General features: G+C 39.3%; 1 protein-coding gene across 1 annotated transcript in view; it reads left to right on the forward strand.

Annotated features, from left to right (window-relative positions):
• CEP112 (centrosomal protein 112) overlaps positions 1-27,980 on the forward strand; it is a 307,227-nt gene that overhangs the window by 169,792 nt on the left and 109,455 nt on the right. The window contains 1 exon segment of the mRNA XM_090290788.1: positions 2,015-2,245. Within this exon segment, the coding sequence (XP_090146914.1) occupies positions 2,015-2,245 (231 nt within the window).

Raw genomic sequence — 27,980 nt, forward strand, 5'->3', positions numbered from 1 at the left:
AATTAATATCAGAGTGAGTTATTTGTTTCTTAAATATTTGGTGGAACTGGCCAGTAGAGCCATCTGGGCTTGATATTTCATTTCTGGAAAGATTTTTGACTACTATTGAGATTTTTCTAATGGTTATAGAATGACTCATATTTTCCATTTTTTTTCTAGTCAGTTTTGGTAAATTTTATAGCTTAGAGATTTTCCTTTTTATTTAGATTTGATAATTATTGGCATTTATAAATTTTTATAAATTTTAAACTGCCCTTGTATTTTTTTGCAACTTAGTGATTACATATTTTTATACTTTATTGGACTCGGTTTGCTAATAATTCATTTAGAATTTTTATGTCTGTGTTCATGAGTGAGTCTGCTTGTAATTTTTATTTCTATTCCATCTCAGATGTGTTCCATTTTTTTCAGTTTTCCAGAACCCTTCCTAGCTCATAGTAACTGCTCCCTCTTCTGAACTCTTAGGGCACTTTGTCTTCTCTTATGGCTCTGTGGCCTGTGTGTGCATGTATGTGTGTAGCTTGTGTGTTTTACAGTCTAAAGTCGCTTGGGGAACATGTTTTTCTGGAAGCTGCTCATCATGGTGGCTTCCACATCATAGATCCTAACACGAAGTGGATTATCTGTAGTTATAAATCAAAGAGTGGCAGTTTGGACGGGGCAGTCTGGCAGTGTAAGTGCTCAAGAAGTTCTGATAAATCTGCATTTGTTTTTTCCGACTCCTCGCCCCAGCAAGGCATTGCTTGCCTTGGCGTGACCCAAATCACAGCAACCCCCTGTGGGTTTCTTGCTTCTAACATGGCAACAGGACAGACGAGCTTGTCCCCTGGCAACAAAGGAGAAAGGCAAGAGCGGGGCGTAAAGCATTTTCCACCCCCACCATTCCTCCTTACAGCACTTGCCTGGTTTGCTCCCCACGCTGCAGCCCCTTCCCTGGAAAACACACACAGTCTTCAGGTCAGGCCAGCCTGGGACTGTGACCTCATTCGGAAAAAGGGTCTTTGCAGATGTAATCAAGTTGAACTAAGGTCATGCTGGATTCGGGTGGGTCCTAAATGAGAGCTGTGCTTGTAAGAAGAGGGAAATTTGGACACAGACGGACATGCAGACCCACAAAGAAAGCCGCGTGAAGATGGAGGCAGAGAGTGGAGTGCTGTGTCTACAAACTAAGATATGCCAGGGACAGCCAGCAACGCCAGAGGCTGAGAGAGGCCTGGGACAGATTCTCCCTCAGAACCTGCAGGGGAGCCAGCCCGGCCCACACCTTGGTGTTGGACTGGTAGCCTGTGGAGCTGTGACAGAATGAGCATCTCTTGTCCTAAGCCACCCACTTGGTGGTACTTGGTTATGACAGGCCTGAGAATGAATACGCCCATATGTTTGAGAATTTAAAAACATACTTCTAAATGATTCGTAAGTCAAAAAAATAATCATGGAAGTTTAAAAATGTTTCGAACTAAATGTTAATGAAAATTCCATATACCTAAATCTAAGTGATTAAATGTAAGCAATAATTAGAGGTGTATTTAGACTCTTAAGTTTATAAATCAACAAAGAAGAAAGGATAAAAAGAAATGAGTTAAATATCCAAAATCAGACATTAGAACAAGGGAAATGAAATAAACTCAAGAATGTAGAAGAAAAGTCATAAAAATAAGAGCAGAAGTCAATGAAATAAAAACAAAAATACAAAGCAGGTACTAGATGAATCTCAAGGTTGACAATTTGAAAAAGCAACCTGCAGAATAGTACATGTAATATTCCATCTGCATAGATATCTGAAACAAGTAAAACTAAAGATGGCCTATATGGCAAAACGTTCTAGGTGGCATTTACCTTGGAGCGGGGATGGAGCGGCCGGGATTGGAGAACGAGAGAAGGAAGGCAGGAAGGAGGGAGAAACGTAGACAGAAGGAAAGAAGTGGATATTTTTGTATCTTTGTTAGCGTTTTGCAGATCTCTTATGACTTTTCTATTCATAGTCTCCGCCCATTTTTTCATTTTCCAAAACAAGGTGATTGCTGACATGGAGGCCCAAGTTCACAGGCTGAAGGAAGAGCTGATGAACGTGAACTCCCAGCGGAAGCAGCAGCTGGTGGAGCTCGGACTTCTCCGTGAAGAGGAGAAGCAGAGGGCCGCGAGGGACCACGAGGCTGCCGTCAGCAAACTGAAGGTCGAATCGGAGAAGATGAAGATGGAGCTGAAGAGGACTCATGCCGCCGAGACGGAGCTGACATTGGAAAAGGTAAGGCGCCGCTCACGTTTTCGCAGCCAACGGAAGCCTGTGGTTGAAATCCGTGGCTGCCACCCTGCTACTGAATCTTAGGAGGCGGGGGGCCTAGAATTCCTCTGCAGCTCTGTGAACTGCTCCGTTGAGCATTCTGAGTATCTTGCTGTATGTGTAAGCACCACTAAAGTAATATAAGGAGCTTCGTAGTTTTTTCATTGACTTTAATTGAAGGAATTATATGGAATATTCCCATTCTGTGTCAATTAAATATACATTGTGATAAAGACAACATTATAATATTGTCAGATATTATACTGGTTAGGAATACTGGGGCTATAGCCCTAACTTTTCTTAGGTTAAGACTACGTTTCAGATATTTTCTAGATTGTCTAATAATTATTTCTATATTTTACAGTTCTTATGACACAGGCAATGACATATTTTCCAAGGCTGATATTTCAGATTAAGAAAAGCTTCTTTCAAATTGTACAGTTTTGAAATAAATGTCAATATACTGTTTATACATTTGGGATTGATTTATATTCCAGGAACAATATCAAACATTCTTTCTTTTGATGTTTTGCAAAAGTGTAAATATTTAAATTGGGTCGTAAATGTGAATTGTTCTTAAGCATAACAAAGGTAAATTGCCCCTTGAGTTTCTTAAAACTAACCTATATCTTGGGATAAAGAAACTTGAAAAGTGTAACTGAAGAATCTTCTAATTCCGTTTAATTTTTTCCTCTCTTCTTCATCTTCCAGTGATTTTAATCCTTCATAGCCTATACAACACCATCCTGGGCACTCCTCCATTGGTTTTACGTGGGTCGGGACCCTAAGGTGCTTACTTTATAGAACCTCAGTTTATCTAAGAGTCAGAGTCAGCCAACTTTGCCGTTGGCAACATAGCTCTGAACCCAGAAATATAGAGGAACAGCGTTCTAAAGAGGTGGGAGGGAGCCTGGCTTCTTGAAGGAACCCGAAGAGGCCAGCGTGGCTGGAAATGATGATAGAGGGTGAGGAAGAGGAGATAAAGTCAGGCAAGAGAGTTCAGAGGCGGACCGGGCCCTGTAGGTGTGCCCAGGCCTTTGAAAGGGCTTTGCTTTGGTGCTCCGGCAGCAGAGGAGGCTTGACAGGTCTGAGCAGAGTGACATGACTGACTCACATTTGAACAGGCTCTCTCTGCCTGCTAATGCTGGGAACAGACTGAACTGAGGGCAAAGACGCAAGCAGGGAGACTGGTTTAAAGGCTTTTGCAAGGTTTTATTGCTTGCGCCCCAGGCAATAGAATGAGGGTGGCAAAAACTGATCAGATTTGGGTAGAGCTGACTGGATTTCTTGTTGGTTCAGAAGTAGGGAGGGGGAGGGCCCAGGGTGCGGGAGAGGGAGAGCGAGCTGTCAGGAGTCTTCCAAGGTGAATCGCTGGAGCCAGTGGACAGGGGACCTTGCTCTTTGCTGACAGAAAGACCGCAAGAACAACGGGTCGGGCCAGTTGAGATGCCTTTTATAGCTCCAAGTGAGGATGCCAGACGGCTCCATCAAAGCAGTACAAAATGGTAATATTTTGATGCTAAAATATACAGAGCCTCAGGGAGTGGAGAAATTTCCTTATATGGAGTCGTTTGGGTCCTCTGGCAGCTACAAATAAGGGCAGTAACGGCGCGTTCCACTGGTGCTGCGCCCACCTTTCTGGTAGCTCCCCCACACCCCTCGCTGTGACTTCGGTCACCTCTGCCGCCAGTTCGAAGTATTTCTGAGTAAATGTGCTTCAGTGGCACCGACACCAGTGCAGCTCAATTTACAAAAATTGGACACACCAAAGCCAGACTCATTAAACATACCATTTAGGCCTTGCTTTTCTTGCATTCTATATTCATATTTTAAATGTTTCTTTTTAATAGATAAATTTTGCAAGTATAGGTTTATATGTGTTACTAACTGATTTGCAATTTACAGAGACTTGAAAATAGTATTAGAAACCCTGGGTAATTCATTTGGCAAACATTTCGGGAAGATTTTCCATATCTCACGAAGGCATTATCCCAGACACTGTGGCGACACACAGAAAAAAGAAAGAAGAGGCGCCGTCTTCATGGACATTCTGAAAAGTAGTGAGAAGACACACATACACACAATGGTAATGCAAGGCAGAGTATGAATTGGGGGCGAATTACTTTCTGTTAAGGCAAGCTCAGGAAATTACAAGACACGACACTTGAACTAAACATAACTAATACGTAGGATATGAACTAGTAGCTACACGGGATGGCATTTCCAGCCGAAGGAATAACACCAGCAAGAGTAAATGCAACCGTGTACAGGGCACAGAGGTTAACCGAGGAGAGGGATGAGTGGTCAGGTTAAAGACAGCTAGGGATCATTGAGACTCTTAAAAGCTGCGGCACGTATCTTAGCTTCACTAAGTAAACATCAGAAGCTACTGAAGATGTTTAGATAATGAATTGTCAATAGCCAAGTGATTATTAGGAAAATCTGTCAGTGCTGGCCAAATGCCCTGACAGCAGAAACAATTGGTGGGGACTGGACTGAGCCAAGTGAGAGGCCTCTGAGGGCACAGTAGAGGTGTCCGAAGGTAGTGAGAATACAGCTGTGACAATGGGCCAGGGGACACGTGCTGGAGAACCGTCTCAGTGATGGCATCCATTAGAATGGTTATGCATCGACCCTCAATAAATTGGGAATGCAGGAGAACTTTCTGGTTTGGGGAAGGAGAGGGTGAATCCAGTGTTGAACACGCTGAATTGGAAGTGCCAGCCCTACACCCAGCTTTGACATTCATTTGCCGTTGAAGGAACATTGATAGGTAATCATAAGGCAGGACTGGGAACAATAGCCGTGGGAGTCAGCCCCAGAGAGGGCCTGTCCAAGAGGGACATAGAAAGAAAACAAATGGCGGTGAAGGAAGACGTTGGGAGGTGACAGTCACGGAAGGGCCATCAAGGGAAGAGGAATATGAGAAGCATGTGTTTTCATGGAGACACAAAGAGGGAATATTGAGAAAGGAGGGTTGTCAAGAATGTGACAGAAAATCAGGAAGGAGAAAGGTGGAGGAAGGGTCCCGGGATTTGAAACTGAGGAGTCAGTGATGACCTTGGACAGAGCACTGAGGATGATAGTGTGGACAGAAACACGCGTGCAGAAGCTAAGTGACGGAGCAGGGAGGAAGGAGGGTAGTGACTGCTCTGTTGTGTTAGGAAAATGTGATGTTAGAAGGCAGGTGCCGCCCTGAAGAGCCAGGAGGAGTTAAGGAGAATATATTAGGCTGGGAATGTCTTGAAAATGCACGAGAAGGAAGAGATGGAGAGGAAGAGCTTGACGGTGCAAAGAGCCATAGAATGCCTGCTGGCTTGTGGTCTGAGGGGTGAAATGGGCCGCCCAGGCCCGCCCTCGCCCCTGGGTTACAAGGATCCGGCCACAGAAGACATTGGTCTGATCCTGGCACGCGCCTCGCCCTCTCCTGCCTCCAGGGCTTTGCACCCGTCACTCCTCTGCCTAGAATGTTCTCCATGATTTTCTTAGGGCCGCCGTCCTCATCCTCACCGCCCTGCGCTCCTCACGATGTCCTTCCCTGGCCTTTCTTTGTAAGGCCTTGCGTACCTCCACCTCTTGCCTTTTCCCATTGCCTTCCAAGTGCCTCCCTCTATGTGCAATCACCTTTTAATTTCTTCGCTTGTTTATTTTCTGTTTACCCCCATTGGAACGTAAGCTCCATTAGCAGGACCTCATCTGTCTGGTTCATTTCTGTACTGCTCATGTCTGGAAAACACGGCACGTGGTAGCTTGGCAGTCTGAGACTGGGAGGGTGGAATGTTCCTGAACTGAGCTGAGAACACAAATAATACAAGAAGCTAGAAGCGAGGTTGGAGCACAGTGATGTTCACTGACAGGTGTAAAGGTTAGTCAGTGCATGGGGACTTGGCAGAGGCCGTCTGGGGAAGGGGACGAGAGCCCTGCGTGGGCTGTTGTGTACTGCCATGACATTGGTTCTTGCTGAGATGGAGGGATGAGCCAACCCTAAAGTCCCTGTGATAACATGACAAGGGCTGGTTTCTTGATAGGAAGATCAATTTGAATTTCTGATCGCTATGTGTCTTTATTTAACTAGTAAAAGGAGTTTAGCCATTTCCAAAAGCACCAAAGACCTGGACTGTGAGTTCCCTGAAAATAGTCCTTGTTAAATACTCATTTCTAAAGCTCCAGGATCATTGGGGCCCAGTTCAAAGTAGGCATGCGTAGATGCTGAGTAGGTAAGTAAAAGAATGACAAAGAACTGAGAAATTCAGTATAAACACTGTGAATGGTCATACAAATAAATAAAACATTGTTAGTGATTTATCTAAATTTGACTTCCACCCACTGTAAGTACTTTAGGTAGGGTAAAATTTATCTTTATAGTCAAGTATTTATTTATTTTTTAGTGCTGTAATTTCCCCCATATTATTCAATAAGTTAAACACATAGCATAAATCTTTATTCATATATGGCCTGAATTTTCAGTACACAAACTAGACATTTGAGCTCTTATTATAAAAGTTTGAGTTAACACTGATAAGGTGGTAGGTAATCCTGTTGCTAGAGTGTTTTGTCATTGTGGATGCCACTTGAATCCTTCTTGTTGAATCTTATAAAAGGCTTAATGTTTTATGGTGTTTAGATAAATCTGAAAGTTATAGTATTGGCTAACAGTTCAAAATCCAGTCAGAACTGAGGAGTTTAGAAATTAATTTTCTATTATGAAGTGTAAAATTGAGGTTCCAAGAGAAGAGGAAATAACACCAGAATAATAAATAATTTAAACATCACACCCGTGTGGGTCTGGCCTGTTCTAGAAGCACTTACAATGTTAAGGTGATGAAAGAATCCCCAAGTGCGGATCCTCTGCAGCTTCTGTCAGTGGCCGTCTATACCTAGTGGATACTTCCAATGGCTCTGACTGAAGAGAAACATGAAGTACCTCCACAAGGTCAAAATTCTTGAAATAGAGAATCCAAAGAATAAATGATTGGCACTTGCAATGTGAACGCTGCTTCTCTAGTCTTTTAAGATCTTTTCCATCCAAATTTAAACAAAGTCCATAAAACATGAACCTTTGAAAAATTAATGAACATTACTAAGCATTGGTACTGGGTAGTTTTCAGCTGACTGATGAAAACTTTGGTATGTATAATTTGCCATCATTTAAGAAACCTATTCAGCTATTTTAAAAATAACTTTTCTTGATCTAGAAGATACTTTAGGAAACATGGGAAGCAGAGAAGAGTGTAAAATTCCCTGTCATTGCCCTTTTTTAGAGAAAACCAGGAGTAATAATGTGACATATATGTAAAATAGCCATGTTAACTGAGACCGTACGAACTAAACCCTTGAGTCTTCTGCTTTTCAAGAATATCCCAATGTCATTTAAACTTCTTTGAAACTATAGTTTTCATTGTTTCATGATATTCCATTTTATTAATGTCGCGTAATTTACTGAGGTATTCCTTTATTTCTGTGCATTTTTAAGAGTGCATTTGAACATTTTTAATAGGTTTGTAACTCACATTTCATTTTCTGCAACTGCCAGCTCACATTCTTGGTTACTTTCTCTTCTGTTAGTGCCCTAATGGCTTTCTCATTACCTTTATGCAAACGCGCTTTATATTTAGAACGATACAACTTTTACCTTTGTGGCAACTATTTCAGTATTTGACTTTTCATTTTATCATCTTATTTTATGATACACACAAAACATTGTTTGCATTTAGTGTAATCCATCATTTTCTTTGTGAGTTCTTTATTATAAGTAGTAGTTTTAAGCTTTATAATTTGATGTTCAAAAACATACGAATACATCAAACATTTTCTATACTGTGCTCTCTACTAGTAAAATCTCTCATGAAATTGACATAGCATTTACCAGCTTCGGTTCCCGGTCTATAATTTTAATGGTATCTGAAGGATTATCCTGGAATTCTGCCAGCCTGAAATCATTAAAAGGCTTTGAGCAACAATTCAGCATCTTTTTCAAATTTAAGAAAAGCTCCATATGGCATAATTATTCAAGGCCAAGGTCATAGAAACTACTTAAACCTTTGAAATTTATAATTAAAGGATTAATATTAACTTATGAAGACATTGTCATTTTGGCTTAAAATGGATTTTTAATCTCAATTATGTTCTTTTTACTTTGATCTTTTTCCTGACTTTTTCCTTTGCTAAAAATATAAAGTTTTTAATTAAATGTTATCCTCAAACAGTTTAGATTTATAAAAATTGATTGACAAGCGTCTAGTGTGGTTTTTACAATGCTCCACAAATGTGGATGAACTTCAGATTGTCTTTTTCCTCTGGGTGTATAAGCCACAGCTTGATATAATGAACTACAATGATACCTTTAAACATAAAAATAAATTAATTTACAATAGGAAAAACATGCACGAATGACGACTTGCAAAACTTTGGGTATGCACAAAGTTTTGTGCCAAGGAATGGTAAGATCTGATTTAGGCTTGAAAAGGTCATTCTAGTTGCATGAAAACAAAGGTAGGAGACCCAAAAAGGGCATCGTAGTAATCCGAGGGAGACCAGAACGGCAGCAATGGGGGTAGTCAGAGTCTGGATATATTTTAAAGTTGGGGCCAGCATGACTTTCTGACGTATTTGGCCTGGGGTGTGAGACCAAGAAACACTAAGCCCAGATAAGCCTACACACAGGGGACAGATGAAAACACACTAGTTCGTTTCTCTGTGGGATGGGATCGTGTGTAATTTTAGACTGTACTGTTCGGTCTTTTCTTTATCTTCTATATTTTAACTTTGTGAGCCAAACAGTCATGTACAGAAGTCACCGTCCAGTTCTCTTGCGGTCCTGCCCCTAAGCTCTAGGACATCTTCCACATGCCTCCCCTTTCTGCCCCCAAGGCCAGAGTCACAGGGCAAAGGCACTGGCTCTGCAGTAGCTGACATCAGGAACTGAGCAGTGTGATTGTGATGTCACTTGCCCCTGCCCACCCCTACCTGAGAGGCGGGGGCAGGGGCGGGGGGGCGGGGGGTAGTCCTCAAATACCCTGTCTCCCTGCCCAAGGCATCTTCCTATCAGGCAGGAAGGCTGTACGCTCATCAGTGGCAAGGAGAAGCAGAAGCGCATCCTGGCTGCTGCCTGCTTGTAGGGCTCTCGCCTTTGCTTCCCGGATATTAATGGGGGCTTGAGGAAATGTGGACCCCTCCGACTTCCGACTATTCACCTCCCAGGGAAAGCCACGAATGAAAAGAGAGCACAGTAATGACCCTGAGACACAGCAGCCTGGGAGTCTGAGGCTCCTGAGGAACACAGAACCATCTGGCCTCAAAGAGGAGGTAAGATTGGGACACCCTCTGTGTTCTTGAGACAGGGATCTTTCTAAAAATCCGAGCTCACGGTGGGGCTGGATTAGGCACTGACAGTGTAAAAACAGCCTGCACCCTCAACGAGATTTGTTTCAATGGGTCAGGGATAATGGAACAAACGAAACTGATTATATTGAACTGAAATTAGAGTCATTGTCCAGATCTGCTGGATTGCATGTCCTGGGAAACACCCAGAAAGTGGGTGGGGAGGGGCAGAATCAGGCAGAATCTTCTGGACAAGATAGATGGTAAGCTAATGGCATTTCCCTCCCTTGATTAAAAATTTACAAAGTGCCATTGCCCGGAACAAAGTGAAGTTGCCACAGCTGCTTAGCTTTCTGGCCATGGGTTTGCATAATCCCATTTTTCCTCTCCTACCTTTCCTTTGTTTCTTCTTATTTATTTCAGTTACTTTAATATTTTAGTGTACAGTTTAGTGTCATTAAGTGCACTTAAATTGTTGTGCAACCATCACCACCATCCATCTCCAGAACTCCTTTCATCTTGCAAAACCCAGCCCTGGCTGGTGTGGCTCAGTGGTTTGAGTGCCAGCTGGTGAACCAAAGGGTCGCTGGTTCGATTCCCAGTCAGGGCACACGCCCGGGTTGCGGGCCAGGTCCCCAGGTGGGGGCATGCGAGAGGCAACCACACATTGGTGTTTCTCTCCCTCTCTTTCTCTCTCCCTTCACCTCTCTCTAAAAATAAATAAATAAAATCTTTTAAAAAATGTATATACTTTAAAAGAAAAAACAAAAAACCAAACTGTACCCATTAAACACTAACTCCCCATGTCTTCCTCCTCCCAGCCCCCGGCAACCACATTCTACTTATCTCTATATATTTGAAAACTCTAGGTACCTCCTGTGAGTGCAATCAAACAATATTTCATTGAGCATAATGTCTTCAAGGTTTATCTATGCTGTGGCATGTGACAGAATTTCCTTTTTATTTCTTAAAGGCTGAACAGTGTTTCGTTGTATGTATATAAGACACTGTTTATTCATGCATACCATCAGTGGACAGCACTCTGGTCGCGTCCACCTTTGGGCTCTTGTGAATAATGCAGATACGAATACGGGTGTGGAAATATCTGTGTGAGTGCCTGCTTTATGCCCAGAAGTGCGATTGCTGCTGCCTTTCTTAACTGTCTCCTCCAGCGCAAATACAGTCTGAGCCCTGCCTGCTCTGCATGACTCCCTTTTCCCCCTCCCCGTACAGGCTGTAAACACCCTCCCTTCGTGGTTTCACGTGTTGCTCTCTCTGCCTGGGACGCCTGGAGAGCTCATCATCCTCACTCAGAAATGCGACCTGCCCCTGTCTCTCCCTTCCTACACCAGCTCCGAACACATCACGCTCGCTCCTGTACTCCTGGAACTCTTCATTCATCCCTCTCTTTTTAAAACAGTTTATCCAGAAATAATTTACCTATAGAGGATGTATAATTCTGTAAATCTGGCAAACTGTCACCGTAGTCAAGATCAAGAAGTGCTGCGTTCCCACAAATATGTCTCCAGACCCTTCGTTGTCAACCCCATTTTTTGCCCCTTGGCCCAACTCCTGGTAGCCACTCATCTGTTTTCTGTGACTACAAATTCACCTTTTCTGGAATATGTACCAAAGGAATCACTCAGTGTATAGCCTTTTGAGTCCGGCTTCTCTCCCCTAGCATGATCCATTTCAAATTCATCCATTGTCGTGTGCATCAATAGTCCCTTCTTTTTTATTGCTAATAATATCTCATCGCATGGATGTACCAAGGTTTATCCGTTCTCCAGTTGGAAATATTTGGGTTGTTAAACATTCATATAGAGGTTTTGTGCGCACATAAATTTTTCATTTCACTTGGGTAAATAGCAAGGAGTAGGATTGCTGAGTTGTTTGTTAAATATATTTTTTAACTTTATTAGAAATTGCCGAACTGTTTTTCCGAAGTGGCTGTACCGTTTTGCATTCCCATCAGCAATGTAGGAGTCCCAGTAGCTCTGCCTCCTTATTAGCACTTGGTATTGTTGAGTTTATATTATTATTTTAGCCATCCTAATAGGTGTATTTAACTGCATGTCTATTTCCCTGACAACTAACAATGGGGAGAGCATCTTTTTATACGTCTATTTTTGTCATCTGAATATCTTCCTTGGCAAAGTGTCTACTTAATTGGGTTTCCAATTTTATATTTTATTGTTTATTTTATTATTATTGAATTTTGAGAGTTCTTTGTATACTCTGGATACAAATCCTTTATAAGATATCTGATTTGCAAACACTTTTCAGAGACAGTGGCTTAACTTTATCCTTTTAACAGTGTCTTTCAAAAAGCAGAGGTTCTTCATTTTTTATGAAATCCCATTTATCAGTTTTATTTTATAGCCCATGCTTTTGGTGTTATATCTAAGAAATCTTATAACCTAAGTTCACAAGGATTTTCTTCTGTTTTCTTCTAGTAGTTTTATAGTTTTTAAGTTTTGTATTTAGGTCTGTGGTCCATTTTGAGTCAATTTTTGTGAATGGTGCAAGGTATAGGTTAAGATTCAACTGTTTGAGCTCTATTTGTTGAAAAGATTATCCTTTCCCCAATGAATGAACTGCCTTTGTGGCTCTGGTGAACATCAGTTAGCCGTATGTCTGTAATATACAACTGGACTCGATCATTTTGTCCCACTGATACATGTGTCTGCCCTTTTACAACGCTACCATGTCTTTGTCCTTTGTATTTTCTCCATCGCCACTTACTCCTCTTATATCCTCCACTCCCCACATGGACTCCGTGTCCATGAGTCCTTTTTTCTTTTTGCTCAGTCCCTCTGCCCACTGACCCCTCGCCCATAGCTGTCATCCTACTTCAATCTATGAGTCGCACTGTCTTGATTATTGTAGCTTTTATAGTCAGTCTTGGAAACTGGTAGTATGAATTGCCCAACTTTATTTTTCCTTTTTAAGGCTGTTTTGCCTATTGTCCTTCCTTTGCTTTCCTGAGAATTAGCCTAAAAAGTCTACACAAAATTCTGGTAGGATTCTTTAAAATTGTGTTGAACCTATTTCTCAGTTTGGAGAGAATTGAAATTTCAACGATATTGAGTCTGTCAATCCATGAACATAGAATATCTTGCCATTTATTTAGGTTTTCTTTCACTTCTTTCATCAGTGTTTATAGTTCTCAGCATATGGATGTTGTTAGATTCATACCTAATCATTTCATGTGTTTAACTTCAATTCCCAGTTGTTCTTTACTAATATATAGAAATGCAGTAGATTTTTTTGTATCCTGTGACCTTTCTAAACTCACGTATTAGTTCTAGGCACTTTTTAAATATACCCCTTTTGCTTGTACATAATTAGATAAGTATCTGTCATTTATTTTAATAAAGCAGTACAGTAATCCCTCACTTATCGCGGGTGTTACGTTCTAGACCCCCCCGCTACAGGTGAAAATCCGCGAAGTAGGAACCTTACATTTATTTTAGTATTTACTGTACAGTACCGCGAAATCCCACGATATAGCAAAAAATCCGCGATAAATAATTAAATATAATATTTTTAAAAATCCTGTGATACAGCAAGGCCAGGATAAGTGAACCGTGATATAGAGAGGGACTACTGTGTATATCAACATATTTTATTTCTTACAGTAGGATATTTTCTTACCAGACTGGTGAATTTTAAAAGTGACTTCTCAAAACAGACCTAACACATGAAGGATCAAATGAGATCACACCAATCAGAGAAAAGGCATATGAGATATGAAAGCAGGAGCATTTGTAATTTCTCAGTTTATTTTGTTGTATCTTATGACAAATATGACTTTAAAAAGCAGTAATAGGCACAAATATATGATAGAAAAGTGATGATAGCAAAGTGATATATATTTTTACATGCCTCTTTCTAAGATAATGTTATTCTTATTCTTGACTCTCCATAATAATCATTCTTTTTAAAAATCAAAATTATTTTTAAATGTTTTAAAATAATATAGCTTATGCATGTACTGAGAGCCTCTACTACTTAAATCTTACAAAATTTTTGCAGATACAACAATACTAAGTCCAAGATATACAGAGTGGGGCAAAAGTAGGTTTACAGTTGTTTGTATGAAAATAATAAAGTAATTAATAAATAATAATACAGAAATGAACTCTGTTTCTCGTACTCACAACTGTAAACTGACTTTTGCCCCATGCTGTATTTTTTCTACACACAATTTAAAAATTTGGGGGGAAAAAAAAAACACTGTTGTTTGTGATATGTTATTCTAGTGAATGAATCACCTTTTAACAAAAAACTATTATTTTGATAATTGATATGTCTTTTTAAAAGTATTGGAATCCTTAAATTCTGTAGAAAAAAACTCTTTAACTTCTATGTTTTAAATTATTCCTCTTAAAATATTATATTTATTTAAAAAAAATTTTTTATCCTCATTCAAGGACCTGCTCGTTGGCTTTTAGAGAGAGGGAAAGGGAGGGAGAGAAGCATTGATCTGTTGCCTTTCCCACATGCCCTGACTGGGCTCCGAACCCACAACCCAGTATATTTTGAACTTTATATTCTGATTTATAACCATTTCTCTCTCTCTCTTCTCTGTGTGTTTGATGCCTGAGATATATGCCCCAAAATGTTACTGATATGCATACATATACATATAACCACAATTTAGAATATGCTAATCAATTTTTATCATAGTGTAGGCTCTGTCATTGCTCTTACGGCTAAAACACCACTGAAGCCGCCAGGTGTGGAGTACTGTATAATATTTTTTGTAATTTTCAGAATGTATTATAAATTATTATTTAAAAAAAGGAAAGCTGCATTTTTAAGTGTGTGCAGATGTGAATTTTGGCTAACAGAACTGTTTTTAATATTCATCTATGGTATTTTCTTGGCAAAGAAAATGGACATTTGTTCCCACTGCGTGAATCTAACAGATCAGTAGACGTCCTAGAGTACTCTAAGGAGGCAACCCAGGGTCATGGAAAGTATCTCATAAAACATCGCTCTCTTTGATTCTTATTTGTGACAGTTGCTTTGTTATGCACTTCATATTATTATCAAATGAGAAATTGTAACATTTTAAGTGAGCTTTCAAAGATTTATATCTTAGGCCTCTATTTCTGTTAATTATTATCATCCGAATTAGGGTTATGGTGTTTATTCAACCCAGACTACTTTATTAAATTTAAGGATGTATCATATATTTTAGAGATTTCCTAAGAATAAGAATAAGAATTGCCATACCAAATCATAACTAATGGTTCATTGAGTTCTGTATTTGGTGTCTCATAGCACAAAGAAAGAATAAATGGGTGATGTGAACTTTCAGATCTAGTTTCCTTAATAATTCGTGGGTGATGAGTCAGTGTAGCTGTCATGAGCATTTACTGTGTGCATAGCTCAGTGCTGGTCACAAAGTGGAAAGTAACTTTGTCCCTGCTTTTGGGACGCTTTTAGTATTGTGGTGATCATGAGAAATACAAGCATAAAACAGCTTCTAAAACTATATAACTCTGCATAATAAAATTCTAGATTACGGTGTGATGCTGGGAAACCTGGGGAGGTCTGTAGTAATGAGAGGCTCTTTCATGGAGGACGTGGTCCTTCAAGCGCACTATTTGAATTGGCACTAGATATGAAGAATTCTCTGAAGCGGTCCAAGGGGATCAAATGGGAGACTGAGAGCTTCGGATGAATTGGGGGAATGTTAAACAGTAATTATGAAAACCCTACTTACCAAAAATACAGATGACTTTTTAAAATGTTTTACTTTTAAACTTTTTATTTACCCTTACTGAAAAGTTGCAAAAATAATGCTGAGAATTTCCATCCATCTTTTATCCAGCTTTTATCCATGTCGTCATGCTATTTATCTGTTGTACAATCACTGAAACCAGGAAACTGACATTGGTAAAATGCTTCGCATTTACATTGGTAAATAACCACAGGCCTTATTTAAATTTCACCCATTTTTTTCCGCTAATCTTTTCTTGTTGTTCTAGGGTCCAATCCAGGATCTTATATTGCATTTAAGTGTCGTATCTTTTTAGTTTCCTTCAATCTGTGACAATTCCTCAGTCTTTCCTTATCTTTCAGGACCTTGACACTTCTGTGTTTTTATGTAAATTTTATTTTATTGTTTATGCTATTACAGTTGTCCCAGATTTTCCTCCTCTGCGCCCCCCACTCCCTCAGGCAATCCCCACACCATTCCATGACCTTGACACTTATGAATAGTACTGGTTATTTTTAGAATGTTTCTCACTTTGGGTTTGTCTCATGTTTTTCTGTGATTAGATTGAAGTTATGCATTTTTGGCGATACTATTACAGAAGTGGTATTGTGCTTTTTCAAGTGCATTAATTATATCAAGGGACATATGATATTGAAATATCTTATTACTGGTGACATTAACACTGATCACTTGGATAAGGTGATAGCTGCCAGGTTTCTCTGCTGTAATGTTATTGTTTTCTCTTTAAAATATGTAAACTATCTTGAGGAAATGTTTTGAGACTATGCAAATATCCTGTTTCTCCTCAGACTTTCAGACACTAATTTTACCACCCATTGGTGAATCTTTCCTACAAAATTATTATTACTATTACTACTACTACTACTACTACTACTACTACTACTACGACTACTACTATTACTACTTACAGCTCCTTTGAAGTTTTGGCATTTTCTGGCTTTAAGTTATGCTGTAGGTATTATTTTTTACTTTGATGTTTTAGTATCTTCAGGGGAGAATATATTGGAAGTTAAAGGTGACTTTCTAAATGCAAGTTGTTTTTTTTTAGAGTAAGGAATGAAATCTAGGGGGGAAATAAAGAAAAACAATAAGCTGAAACTAGAGTAAGGTGAATGGGGAACAAACCAGTGCGTGGCCTGAGGACCGGTCTACTGTAGAGAGGGACCTCAGCTTGACTCTACATTTTCCAGGCTCAGATGCAAAGAGAGCATCACAGACCATGTTTCAGTACAATAAAAAAATTTAAAGTCATTGCTTTAAACTCCTGGAGTTGGAGCGTTCAGAGAGAAACTTACAAAGGGCTCTCACAAAGAAGACAGAATGTCATGTGAGCACCTTCAACAACAAGGTCATGGAACATAACACTTTCATAGGGTACTTTCTTGGAACGGAGGTGTAGTAGGTATTATTTTGACTTTAACTTTCTAAAAACGGACTGATTAGTATAGTGAGATGTAATATATTAGAACTCAGTCTGAGCTCCAGCATGCCCTAAGAACTCACCAACTGTTAGAAGGTTTGTGAAGGTATTTTGAAATCAAACAAATTAATGATCAGATAGTATTTACTTTAACAAAAATTGAATCTCTGCTCTTTGAATGTTACTGTTCTAAATAACCAAAACCTTATTATAATAATATTTTCTCTGGAGTAGAAATCATTTGACCTCAACCATCGAAAGGGGATTAAGTAGGAATGTCCCCAAATAACCTTGTTATAAGATAGTCCCACAATATTGACCTTGAGAAGAAAGTTAACAAAATTGAGATTCACCAAGCATTCACCTCATTTGTTATAATTCTTGAGAGTTTTTTTTGCTTCAAGTTTTGCTTCTGATGACAATTGTAGCCACTGGAACTGAATACTGACTGGAAAAAATGTTAGAAAGAAGTAAGGAGGAGAAGAGATATTCGTATCCTGCTTAGGTTATCTCTTGTTAATTTTCTGTTTCTAAAGAGCCAAAAATATTTAGGATTTTGATGTTATCTTAAAATGCATAGCTTTTGTTCTACAGTGAAGGCTTTGCTGTTCTGTTTTGGTTTTTTTTAAAGCTTTAAAACCCTTTTCACAATATTTCATTGAATGGCTACCCGAGGTATGCAAAGTAAGTGGATTTTTACATTTAGAACAACTTTTATTCAAGGAAAATGAAATGTGTAATTACTTCTTTCATTGGGTATCACGTTAGTCTCTCAATCTCTGGATCAGTTTGCAAATTGCTACCTTACCAGTTTAATCCAGATGAACTTCATATTCAAGTAAAGCATTTATTGAGTACCTACAATGTGAGCGAGGGGATGTGTTAATTATGGACGATGCAAAGAGAAATTATCATTTTTTTTTCAAAACATAAAGAATCAAGGTATATTTAACATAGATTTCTTTAAAATTATTTATTTGTTTATTTTATTTTTAGAGAGAGGGGAAAGGAGAAAGAGAGGGAGAGAAACATCACTGTGTGGTTTCTTCTCACTCGCGCCCCCAACTGGGGACCTGACGTGCAACCTAGTCATGTGCCCTGACTGGGAATCGAACCAGCGACGCTTGGCTCGCAGGCCGATGCTCAATCCACTGAGCCACAGCAGCCAGGGCTTAACATTGATTTTTAAAATTACAAATTTGTTTATATTTCATAAAATATAGCTGAGAATAAAATAGCCCCAAACAGAGTATCAGTTCAAAGCAGATGAAGAACTCACCCATGGTCAGCCGACCACATTTCACTGGGGCTGTAGATTTTGCATATCTGCATTTATTAGGTTGTAAACTGGAAATAAAATGCTGTGAAGTTCCCAGTCAGAGTGATGTTTTGGCTTGACTTTTTGACTGCCCTGAACCATCCTTTTAATATGTGTCTTATATGGCCAATGAATTAGACAATATTTGAATTAAAAAAATACAGATACGAAGATAGATGTTAGCTTTTAAAATACTTTGTGAGTCCTCAGGGTAGCTCCAAGTCAGAAGTGCCCAAGTCAGTTTTTACTATTTAGAAACTAGAGACAGCAAGGTTTTTGATAGGCAGTTCTGGGAGAAATCTGAGATTTCTTAAAACCACATAAGCAGGGACTTACAGAAGCATGAAAGGAGTCTGAATTTGCTCTGATCAGATCTTTCAAGGAGAGGAGAAGGTGGCTATTTCAGTTGCCTGTACCTTCACATCAAGTACAATATTTCAGCCACTGTGTTGTGATATTTTAATTGTACAGTATTTTGGTGTTCTCATAATTTAGATGGTTTTATTAACCAACTAACTAAATGATGAGCATTTAATTGAAGAGCAATATGCTGAATATTCACACTTAAGTTAACTCTTATTATGTAACAATACTCTTTATAATGTTTGTTTGTAAAATAACCCTTATTATATATATATATATATATATATATATATATATATATATATATATATATATATATCGTCGTCGTCGTAGGCAGCCGTCCGTCTCGAGAGACGATGGTGTAGCTTCTTAAGAGTCTATCTGCACCGCCGAGAATGACTGTGCAGTCCAACTCAGTAGTGACACGGTATCTGTCTCCTCCCGTGTTGAATCGACATCTTGTGATGACGCTGGAGTGTCCTCTCCAGTGAAGCTGAAGCTACAGAGCCTGGGCAGGGTGATATGGAGGGTCTGCTGTTGCCCATGCAGCAGACTCCCCCTCTCTTCGCAGCTGAAGGGTCCAAGGGAAAGACGGAGTCAATACAGCTTGGCTTCAGGTGCGCCGCAGGAGTTGCCGGTGTTGACTACAACGTCAAACCGCCTTAGGGACTCCGGCTCCGGATTTTCTGTCGGGGTTTACTCCCTTAGCCTTTCCCCTGAAGAGGTATGCCGCAAGGCAGCGGAGGTTTTTTGGAGTCAGAGTTTTCCTTCTCTCTCTCTCTCTCTCTCTCTCTCTCTATATATATATATATATATACACATATATATTATGTGTTTTAAATATGTTTTATTGATTATGCTATTACAGTTGTTCCCTTCACCCTCCTCCACCCAGTACCCCCACTTCCCTCCAGCAATCCCCCCTTTAGTTCATATCCATGAGTCGTGTATATAAGTTATTTGACTTCTCCCTTTCCTATATTATTCTTAGCATTCCCCTGTCTGTTTTGTTCCTACCAATTATGCTTCATAATCTCAACACCTTTTCCCTCATTCTCCCTCATCCCATTCCCAGCTGGTAACCTTCCAAATGATCTCCACACCTATGATTCTGTTCCTGTTCTAGTTATTTGCTTAGTTTTTATTTTTTAGATTCAGTTGTTGATAGTTTTGAGTTTGTTGTCATTTTAATATTTGTAGTTTTGATCTTCTTTTTCTTAAGTAAGTCCCTGTACCATTAATTATAATAAGGGCTTGGTGATGATGAATTTCTTTAGCTTTACTTTGTCTGGGAAGTACTTTATCTGCTCTTCCATTCTAAATGATAGCTTTGGGGGATAGAGTAATTGTTCTTGCTTTTATCACTTTGAATACTCCTTGCCAGCCCCTTCTTGCCTGCAAAGTTTCTTTTGAGAAATCATCTGATCATCTTATAAGAATACCTTTGTAGGTAACTCTCTGCTTTACTCTTCCTGCTTTTAAGATTCTTTATCTTTAAACTTTGCCATTTTAATTATAATGTGCCTTGGTGTGGTTCTCTTTGGGTCCAACTTGCTTGCTGTGTTTCTTGAACTTGTATATCTATTTCCTTCACCAAATTAGGGAAGTTTTCTTTCATTATTTTTCTCAAATAAGTTTTCAGTTTTCTGCTTTTCCTCTTCTCCTTATGGCATCCCTATGACTCAGATGCTGGTACGTTTGGACATTTCCCAGAGGCTTCATACTGTCCTCATTTTAAAAAATTCTTCTTTATTCTTGCTGTTCTGGTTGAATGCTTACTTCTTCCTTATGTTCCAAATCATTGGTTTGAATCCTGGTTTCCTCCCCTCCCCTGTTGGTTCCCTGTAGATTTTTCTTTTTTTTTCACTTAGTGTAACCTTCATTTCTTCCTTTATATTGTTGCCATACTCAGTGAGTTCTTTCAGCATCCTGATCACCAGTGTTTTGAACTCTTCATCTGATAGGTTGCCCATGTCAATTTAATTTAGTTCTTTTTCTGGGGTTTTGTTCTGCTCTTTCATTTTGGCAGTATATCTTTGTCTCCTCAATTTGCCATCCTCCCTGTGTTTCAGTGTATTAGGTAGAGCTGCTTGAGTCCCTGTCTTAGTAGTGTAGCCTATTATAGAAAAGGCAGCTGTAAATTGTGTGGGGCAGAGCCTTAGGTAATCATCATGGTGGGGCAACTCATTTCACTGCTTTGTGGCTTTGTGTGAGGGGAGGGCTCAGAGAGGGGACAGTGCTGCTGCCTGGCTTCTGGAGGTTTGCCAGGCACATGCCCCATTTCCAGTCACTTCACCCACTCTTTGTATGTGACTGGCACGCTTCCAGCTGTTGCCATGGTGCTGAATCTCAGAGTGGGTGGATGTGTGTACATTCTGTAAGACTGTGTGGGCCCTTTAAGTGGAATCTCCTGAAAATCTGACAGTTTCTTCTGCCACTCCAACCCCCATTGGTTTTTATAGCCAGAAGTTATGGGTATTTATTTTCCCAGTGCTAGAACCTTGGCTGTGCAGTTTTGCCTGGGGCTGGGATTGCTTGCTCCCAAGGTATTCCTCCCAATTTTTTATCTACCACTCATGAGTGTGTGACCACCCATTCCATCGCAGCCACTGCCTCTCTGTGCCACACTGCGTCTCCTGGCCTCTCTGCCCATCTCCGCATCTCTGCCCCTCCTGTCCATTTGGATGAATATGGCTTCTTTAACCCTTGGTTGTCAGACTTCCATACAGTTGATTTTCTGACAATGCTGGGTATTATTTGTTTTGAGGTTTAGCTGTAATTCTCTCTGTGGTTGTGTGAGGAGGTGAAGCATGTCTACCTATGCCTCCATGTTGACCAGAAGGTCCTATATTATATCCAAAATTATTTATATAGTGTGTGTACATAAGTAAATTACCACTCTTATTTTCTGTTTACACACAAAATTTTTTTTTCAAAACTGGAGTCTTCTCTCTCTTTTTTTTTAAATTTAATTTATTTATTTACTTGTTTATTTATTTTTAGAGAGAGGGGAAAGGAGAAAGAGAGGGAAAGAAACATCACTGTTTGTTTGCCTCTCACTCGTGCCCCCAACTGGGGACCTTTGGGGACCTGACATGCAACCTAGTCATGTGCCCTGACTGGGAATCGAACCAACAACACTTGGTTTGCAGGCTGATGCTCAATCCACTGAGCCACAGCAGCCAGGGTCACACACAAAATATTTTTAAGTGAAGTAAGAAAAGAACCATAAGCCACACAACCTTTAATTTTTTGCTTTCACCAATTCTTATTTGACAATCCCTGTATACAAGTAACTATGCTATTATTCTCTGGAAGGAAGAGTTATAAACAATTGCTTCTACAATTTTCTAGGAATTATCCTAGGAATATTGAATGGTTGGATAAACAAGTACATTTTAAGCCAAATGACTACACTGGTGAATTCTACCATACATTTAGGGAAGAAATAATACCAGTTCAGTACAAACTCTTTTAGAAACTACTAGAAAAGGAGAAATACTACCCAATTTATATTATGAACTTAGCATTAACCTGATACCAAAACTGAAGAAAGACATAAAAAGAAAACTACAGCTTACAGACACACAGAAACCCCCAACAAAAATACTAACCAATCAAATCCAACAATATATAAAAGAAATAGTACATGATGATCAAGTGGGCTTTATTCCAGGAATGCAAGGTTGGTTCAACATTCAAAAATCAAGTAATATAATTCATCATACTAAAAGACTAAAAAAGAAAACAAACTATGATTATCACAGTAGATGCAGAAAAGCATTTGACAAAGTTTAACACCCATCTATGATAATAAAGAGCAGAAATCAGGAAAAGAAAATTCTATAGCTAAAAGTATACTCAATGATGACAAACTATGCTTTTTCCTTAAGATTGGGAACAATGCAAGAATGTCCACACTCACCACTTTTATTCCATTTTATACTGGAGGTTCTAGGCACTGCAAAGGCAAAAAAAAAAAAACAGACAAATCAGAAAGGAAGAGATAAAACTCTTTACTTGCAGACAACATGTTACCTATATGAAATAATCAAAAGGAATCTACAAAAATACCAACTCTATTGGAACTAATAAGTAAAGTTTTCAAAGTCACAAGGTACCAGATCAATATGCACAGTCAATTGTGTTTCTGTGTGCTACCACTGAAAGAGAATTGAAATTTTAAAAATCAGTAGCATTCACAATGGCAACCCAAATATGAAATACTTAAAAGTTTAACAAAATATGTGCAAGATCTGTACACTGACAACTACAAAAACATTGGTAAAATAAGTTGAAGGAGACCTAAGTAATTGGAGATAAACACCAAATTCATGGGTGAGAAGGTGCAACATTGGTAGAATGTAATTTCTCTCAAATTGATCCCTAGATTAGTAGAGTCCAAATCAAAATCTGAGTATTTTTGCATTTATATTGATAAACTGACTCTAAATCTTATTTGAACAATGCGAAGCAAGTCATTTTTTAAAAGGAACAAAGTTAGATGATCTGCACTTTCTGATTTTGTGACTAACTTAACTACAGAATCAAGAGGATGTGGTATTGGTGTAAGGATAAATGCATCAACCAATAGAGTCCTGAAATAGACCTGCATATTTATAATAGATTGATTTTTGACCAAAACAAAACAAAAAAGATAATGGGGAAAGGATAGCCCTTTCACAAATCATTCTCGAACAATTGGATATTCATAAAGGAAAGGAAAGAACCTTGACCCAAGCATAAAGGCTGAGAGTATTAAAACCCTAGAAAAAAACCTTAGGGTCAGACAAAATTTTCTCTGATTAGGTTCAAAAAGCATGACCCAAGAAAGAAAGAAAGAAAAAAAAAGATAAATTGGACTTAAAAATCAAAATGTTTACTCTTCCAAAGATACTCTTAAGAAAATAAAAAATTAAGCCAAAGACTGGGTGAAAATATTTGTACGATATATACCTTACATAAAGGATTTTTATCTAGCACATATAAAGAATTCTTATAGCTAAATAATAATAATATAATATACTTTTTAAAAATCAGAAAAGCATTAAACAAACTCTACCACAGGAGATACACTGTAGTAACAGAAATTTTAACTATGGTTTGGGGGCACGGAGTTGTATCTAACTAAACCATGAAAACTGAAATCCATGCAAAGAACTGCGTGGCTACCTATATTTCAGAAATGTAACCACACCTACATTTAAAGTTTATTAATTTTATGTGTTTTCAACTGCACTGTGTCCAACAAGGGACACGTGTTATTTTGGGAGAAGCACCACACCATGAATGTGTTAGACATCTGTTTCTATTAAGCACTCCTTGCCCTGATTACCCCTACTGACTAGATAGTAATAAAAATGGCCCACTTTTATCGCACCAAGTGTCAAGCACTGTTGTAAAGACTTACCTCATTGTCTCCTCTCAACAGCAAAGTAGGTGCTACTATTCTCTCTGCATAGGCTTAGCTAAATTCAGTCATTTGGAGGGACAAGATTCCAGCTTAGTCTGACTCCAAAGTGTGTGCTTTTAACTACTCTGTCCCACACATGGTATCACAACTGTTCTGAGAAGAGAAATACAGGGAGCCGTGAGAATAGGCCAGAGGGACATATTCATTTGGGGACTAAGAAAGACTTCCCTGATGAACTAATGCTTACATTTCTCCTCTTCTGAGAATGAACATTAGACCCCCATGCAGGGAAAGACATGGATTCTGGTCAGGCCTCTGTCGATAACTAGCTACTCAGCCCTTAACCAGTGACCTCTCTGAGTATGATTCTGTCCTTCACTTACATGGCCATGGTCTTTTCAACCCTCAGCTTTTCATCCTTTCTCTTTTCTATGATAAGAAATAGGCACATTTAGTGAGGATAAAGGTATTCGTGATCTGAGTGTCTTCTTGCAAGTAATTACTTCTTTGTTTACTATCCCCTTCCCTTCTCATTTCTACCTCAACAATTTGATGAGCAAATAGAAGATTTTTTAATAGAATCCTTCTTATTAAAAGTTGACACCGTCAATGTCATGAAACATATTAACTCTCTTCTCTGTCTTTCTGTGTCAGAAAACACAGGTCCTTGTGTTCAGATAAATTCAGTTGAAACAGCTGATAAGCATATACAGTATGAATGTTATGGAAGGAGACACTTACTGTGTGCCCGCCGTGTGCCAGGCACTTTCACGTACCTTATCTCACATCACTTTGAAGCTGTTGTTCCCCTAGAACAGCCGGAGATACTGGGGCTCGGAGGGGTTAAGCAGCCTGTTCAGAGTCCCACAGCTGCACGCTGCAGAACCAAGAGCCTAATCCCAGTGGATCTTTTTCCAAACTGGTGCTTCCCATTGTTTGCTTCCCATGCCATTAACCAGCTAATCTAGTCATCTGTTGGCTCGGCGAGTCACCATGAGCAAAAGGTCCTGCTTCACAAGACAATTGGTTTTATGGACCAGTTCGTGCCGATTGGCCACATTCCTCGTTCCCAGTTAGACTGTTCCTCTTCATTGCCCACAACTTTGGTTTTCAAGTCTCCTTACCTGCGTTTCATGTTTCTGCCTTGAATACTTGGCATTTCAGCTCTTATTTGATGACTCAGGATTTGAGCTCAGATCCATTCGACTTAATAGAATCCTCTGAATATGCCTTTTCTAGCAGAATCATCGGTCAGATCCCTGGACAAACAGCGCACCCTCCCCTGGGGTTTCTGTGCCCCTCCTACAGTGTCCTGCTGGTCACCCGGGTCCTGTGGCACCAGAAGAAATGCTGTCCCATACATCACCTCGTTACTTGAAATCCACGTTCTGCATTTTTACTTTGTGCTTTAAGTTGCACTATAGATTTTTAATTATATGAATAATTTTTTGTTTAATAATAGCTTTAGAAAAGCAGTATCTCCTTTCTTATCTTAAAAAATGTTAAGAACAAGCTTTTAGCCTGTATAACTTCTTAAGTTTCATACATTTATTTTTTTAAAGCGTTAGTTCTCTTTTTAAATTTTGCATTGACGTCTGTAGAAATTTCTAACTATTTAAAGAGCAGCGCTTGAAAGTCACTTTGACTTTTGAAAGCTGCCAGATTGCCTTATCATTGTCTTTGAGAGATTAGGGATGCTTGTGTGGGAGGTTGCCTTTTTTCTACATAAAACTGAAGTTTTGCTATTCCATTGTAATATTTTCATTTTAATCTGATTGGTTTCTTGTGGAGATAATATATAATAGGAACCAAAATAACTCCATAAGAAGCCTTCAGTTAGGAATGGGTTGGCAGTTAGTTGTTTGATGGCCTTTGCTGTCCTCGTCAGCTCCAGTAGACCCCTGCTTCTGGAACGTGTGGAAGTTCCCTGTGGGCTGCAGCGTCTGTGCTGGAACACCCGCGTATTAAGCAATTCTACTCCTTTAACTGTGAATCATCCACAAGGTGCAAAAGCCATTTTCCATGCAAATGTCCTGGAAAACAAGATATTTTTCAATAAGAAAAAGGTGCTTTTATTACATATGATTATGATTGGATAAAAGCAGTGAAAAAAATTAAGTATTTATGGAAAGAAAACAGAAATGGTGTTTACATGTAGTTTAGTGGTAAGTACACTTCGTTTTACAGTTTTAGACCAAAAATGAGCCATTTTATTATTGCAGAAATGCATGGCTCTTCATTTAGCTTTTCATAAATAAGACATTGATAAGGTTAAGAAGATAAAAAATTTAACTTTAATTAAATAATGCTTCTCTTATGGGATTTAGATATTACTGGAAATACTATCTTTCATATAACTTGGCTTCACGGCTGTAACTTGTACATGATTCAACTGGTAAAGAAGAGACAAAGCGCATCCTGACCTGAATCGTAATTATTCATAGCAAAGATGACACTAAGTGGATTCACCCATTGATGAGAAGCATGACAAGCCACTGGCCTCTTGGTTGTTTGAAGAACTTATCACTCTTCTTCTCAGCCACCTACTTATGATCATGACTCAGAGTTCTCGCCAATCCGATCACGGTGCCCCTTCAAAATCTTGGGCTCAGGCCACCCATTCTCTCTACCTCTGCCCAGCCCCCACCTTTCTAACTCAGTTCAGCATCCACAGCCCAAGAGATTTTCCCCCCAGGGAAAGTTCCGATCCATGAACCTTACCATTTTCACTTTCCATCAACCTGTGTCTTTATTTGCCAGCTTAGACTTCATGGTCTGTCACTGTAATCACTCCCTTGAACTTCCCTCTACTTCCTTGCCTTCCTTTTCCTCCACCTTACAGAACCCACCCTGGTTAAACCAAATACTCACGTACCCTACTCTTGTACCTGAACAATTGAATGTGGTTCAGAAGATCCACGTTTAACTGTTCCCACTTCAATTTAAGGCCAAAAAGCTTAAGTGGGCCCTCACCACTGCAATAGTTAATTCATTTTCCCCACTAAGAAAATTTCATACCTCCTCGTCTTCTCAAACCTCCAACACTGCCTTTTCATTCCTCACTCTTAGATGACAGCTTGGATTTCACTGGAAAAGTAAAAGAAACAGAAGAGCAGTATCTCATCAACCCATCCATCCTGACCCTCCATCTGCCTCTGCCCGTGTGTGCTGCCTTCCCTCCTGCAGAATGCTTGGCAACCCCTGCCTCTGTCTCAGGCCCGCGCTGTGCCCTGCACGACTCACCTCTCCCGAAGGACTTTTCTCCTTTAATTATCCATCCTTTTTCTTCTAGCAGCACTTTTCTCTCTGCTGTATTATTTCCAGGATCATAAGAACATGCTATAATATTGGGTTGGCCAAATAGTTGGTTTGCTTTTTTTTTCTGTAAGATGGCTGGAGGAGTACTTAGTTGTCTTTAACTGCATTTGAAACAACTCTGTTAGATCATATTGTGACAGCTGCCACATCAGCGTGCATTTAAAAAATACTTATCAAGATAAGTGAGTTTTGGTGTAGCCATTTTAATACTGCAGATGGAAGGAAATACGCACCATTTTCAGCTCATTAGGCTTTGTTATTTCAAGAAAGGTAAAAACACAACTGAAACACAAAAAGGATTTGCGCAGTGATGGAGAAGGTGCTGTGACTGACGGAACGTGTCAGACGTGGTTTGCGGAGTTCCGTGCTGGAGATTTCTCAGTGCACGGTGCTCCACCATCAGGTAGGCCAGTTGAGGTTGATAGTGATCAAATCGAGACATTAATCGAGAACCATCAATGTTATACCAATGAGAGAGCCAACACACTCAGAATATTCAAATCAATAAAGTTATTGGTGGAAATGAAAAATGTGACTTTCGTTTTATGGAAAAAACTAACCAGATTTTTGGCCAACCCAATATTTTAGAGAATTCTTTGATCACCTGTGCCAAATTATGTTGCATTATACTGTGATAGCAAATGGACTTTAAAATCTAAGTGACCTAACAAAGGTTTACTGTTAAGTTAAACCATATGTAAGTGCTATTTTTTAGCTCTAAACTGGCTAATCATCAATAATTTCATGTGATTAACTAACACTTTCCCTGACTGTAAAACCATAATGTTCAAC

This window comes from Furipterus horrens, unplaced genomic scaffold (genome assembly GCF_987537825.1).
Source record: "Furipterus horrens unplaced genomic scaffold, mFurHor1.1.pri manual_scaffold_11, whole genome shotgun sequence".
Taxonomy (NCBI): Eukaryota; Metazoa; Chordata; class Mammalia; order Chiroptera; family Furipteridae; genus Furipterus; species Furipterus horrens.